Consider the following 2,449-nt stretch of genomic DNA (forward strand, 5'->3'; position numbering starts at 1 on the left):
GGAACCTTGAGAAGAGAGTTTTATGCATGGTCAAAACTGGCTATGATTAGGTTGAATTTAATTAAATAGATGAAGTTGTTATTAAAAGTGAGCAGGTACAAGGCTGGATTTTGGTTTACTCTCCCTCTGTCAAGAGAATAGTTTTTCCTGGAATATTGAGCTGCTTTTGATAACAAACTGTAAGTTTCTTCACTTTTTAAGTGATCTTTAGTGATCTGTTGTAACGTACTGTATTTGACTCTGAAATCTTTTTTTTTTTTTTTGTGGTACGCGGGCCTCTCACTGCTGTGGCCTCTCCCGCTGCGGAGCACAGGCTCCAGACGCGCAGGCTCCGCGGCCATGGCTCACGGGCCCAGCCGCTCCACGGCATGTGGGATCTTCCCGGACCGGGGCACGAACCCGCGTCCCTTGCATCGGCAGGCGGACTCTCAACCACTGCGCCACCAGGGAAGCCCGAGTCTGAAATCTTTTATTGTTACTTTTGTTAAAATAATAAGTATTGTTTCATAGTGACTTATGATCCTAATTGACCAGGTGTTGTAAAACGTTTTGATATTTTTGACAAACTTCCCAAGGATCAAATTCTAAATGAAGTTCTATTAGCCTCTAACTAACTTTGGGATGTTTCAATGGGCCCCTGAGGTATCTCAGAGAGAAATTTTAAATTAATTTGAATTATTTCGTATGTTAAATTACATTGGAAACATTGTCAGGCGAGTGGTGATAAACCTTTTTACGTTATATTGTATGGATAAATCTTATTAAAATGTTCTAGAAATTAGATGAAGTTCCTAAAATTTGGATGTGTCCTGGTATTGTTATCAGTCATAGTTCTAGTTATTATCTTAAAATATCGTATGTCATAGCACTCAGTTAAGCTTCTTTGTCAACTGCATTGTAATCAGATCTTTAACCATCACCTTTATGTCTTTTGTCATTCATAGACGGTTATTATTTCACTCTGATGCTTTGCAGAACTGCTTCATCTTTTTTTTTTTTTTTTTTTTGCGGTACGCGGGCTTCTCACTGTAGTATCCTCTCCCGTTGAGGAGCACAGGCTCCGGACGCGCAGGCTCAGCGGCCATGGCTCACGGGCCCAGCCGCTCCGCGGCATGTGGGATCTTCCCGGACCGGGGCACGAACCCGTGTCCCCTGCATCGGCAGGCGGACTCTCAACCACTGCGCTAACAGGGAAGCCTGGATTAATAATTTTGATGGCACAAATAAGAAAGTCACACTGGGTGCCCCTGTGGGCGGGCCGGACTTGGCGCTCACACCCCCTTGGCTGCAGCCCGGCACCCGCTCCGCCTTCCACTTCCAACGTGCGGTTGGTCGAGCCGGTGTATGTGCCACAATAACATGTCGGCCCCGCTGCCTGCCACTGTGCCCGCCGTCCGGAAGGCCACCGCCGCGATGATTTTCCTTCACGGATTGGGAGACACAGGGCATGGGTGGGCAGAAGACTTGGCAGGTATCAGAAGCGCCCACATCAAATACATCTGCCCGCACGCACCGGTTATGCCTGTAACGTTAAATATGAACATAGCCATTCCTTCTTGGTTTGACATTATTGGTCTTTCACCAGATTCACAGGAAGATGAAACTGGAATTAAACAGGCAGCAGAAAGTGTAAAAGCTTTGATAGGGCAAGAGGTGAAGAATGGCATTCCTTCTAACAGAATTATTTTGGGAGGATTTTCTCAGGGAGGAGCTTTATCTCTGTACATGGCACTGACCACACAGCAGAAGCTGGCCGGCGTCACTGCTCTCAGCTGCTGGCTGCCCCTGCGGGCTTCCTTGCCACGGGGTTCTATCAGTGGCGTGAATAGAGACATTTCTATTCTTCAGTGCCATGGAGATTTGGATCCTTTAGTTCCCCTAATGTTTGGTTCTCTTACTGCTGAAAGGCTAAAAACATTGGTAAATCCACCCAATGTAACCCTCAAAACCTACGGAGGCATGATACACAGTTCCTGTCAACAGGAAATGATGGATATCAAGCAGTTCTTTGATGAACTGCTAACTCCTATCGATTGATGTCACTAAGAGGCTTTGTGGAGTACACACCAGCATCATCATTGTAGAGTATAAACTTTTTCCTTTGTCCGATCTTGAAACGTCTAATGTTTGCAGTGTTAAAATGTTTTGCAAATACACACCATGACACAGACTAAATAAATCTCCTCGTGGAGAATTTATGATCTTTTAAGTTTCTATGTATGTATTTGTATAACATGATTCAGAATATATTAGTATTAAAATAGGTGAAGCAGCTAGCTTCTTTCTCCCAAATGTAATTCAGCAAAATAATAAAATACTGCAACCAGATTTTTTATTACATCCCTTGAAAATTATTAGTATGCTTAATGAAAACTTGTTCAGGTATAAGTGAGCAGTTAAGACATAAACAGTTTATGCATGCTGTGACTTAGACTCTGGACTTATTCCC

General features: G+C 43.9%; 1 protein-coding gene across 1 annotated transcript; it reads left to right on the plus strand.

The window, feature by feature from the left end:
- Window positions 1-1,044: 1,044 nt before the first annotated feature.
- LOC309802833 (acyl-protein thioesterase 1-like) lies at window positions 1,045-2,104 on the plus strand. Its single transcript, XM_082618722.1, has one exon. The coding sequence runs from the start codon at window positions 1,345-1,347 to the stop codon at window positions 2,035-2,037; it is 693 nt and encodes a 230-aa protein (XP_082474848.1). The 5' UTR covers window positions 1,045-1,344; the 3' UTR covers window positions 2,038-2,104.
- The last annotated feature ends 345 nt before the right edge of the window (window positions 2,105-2,449 follow it).

The sequence above is a fragment of the Mesoplodon mirus genome, assembly GCF_964341445.2.
Source record: "Mesoplodon mirus genome assembly, chromosome: 1".
NCBI classification, from domain to species: Eukaryota; Metazoa; Chordata; class Mammalia; order Artiodactyla; family Ziphiidae; genus Mesoplodon; species Mesoplodon mirus.

What these genes read in the sequence shown, in the direction of transcription:
- LOC309802833 (XM_082618722.1), top strand. Translation starts at nt 1,345, where the DNA reads ATGTGCCACAATAACATGTCGGCCCCGCTGCCTGCCACTGTGCCCGCC.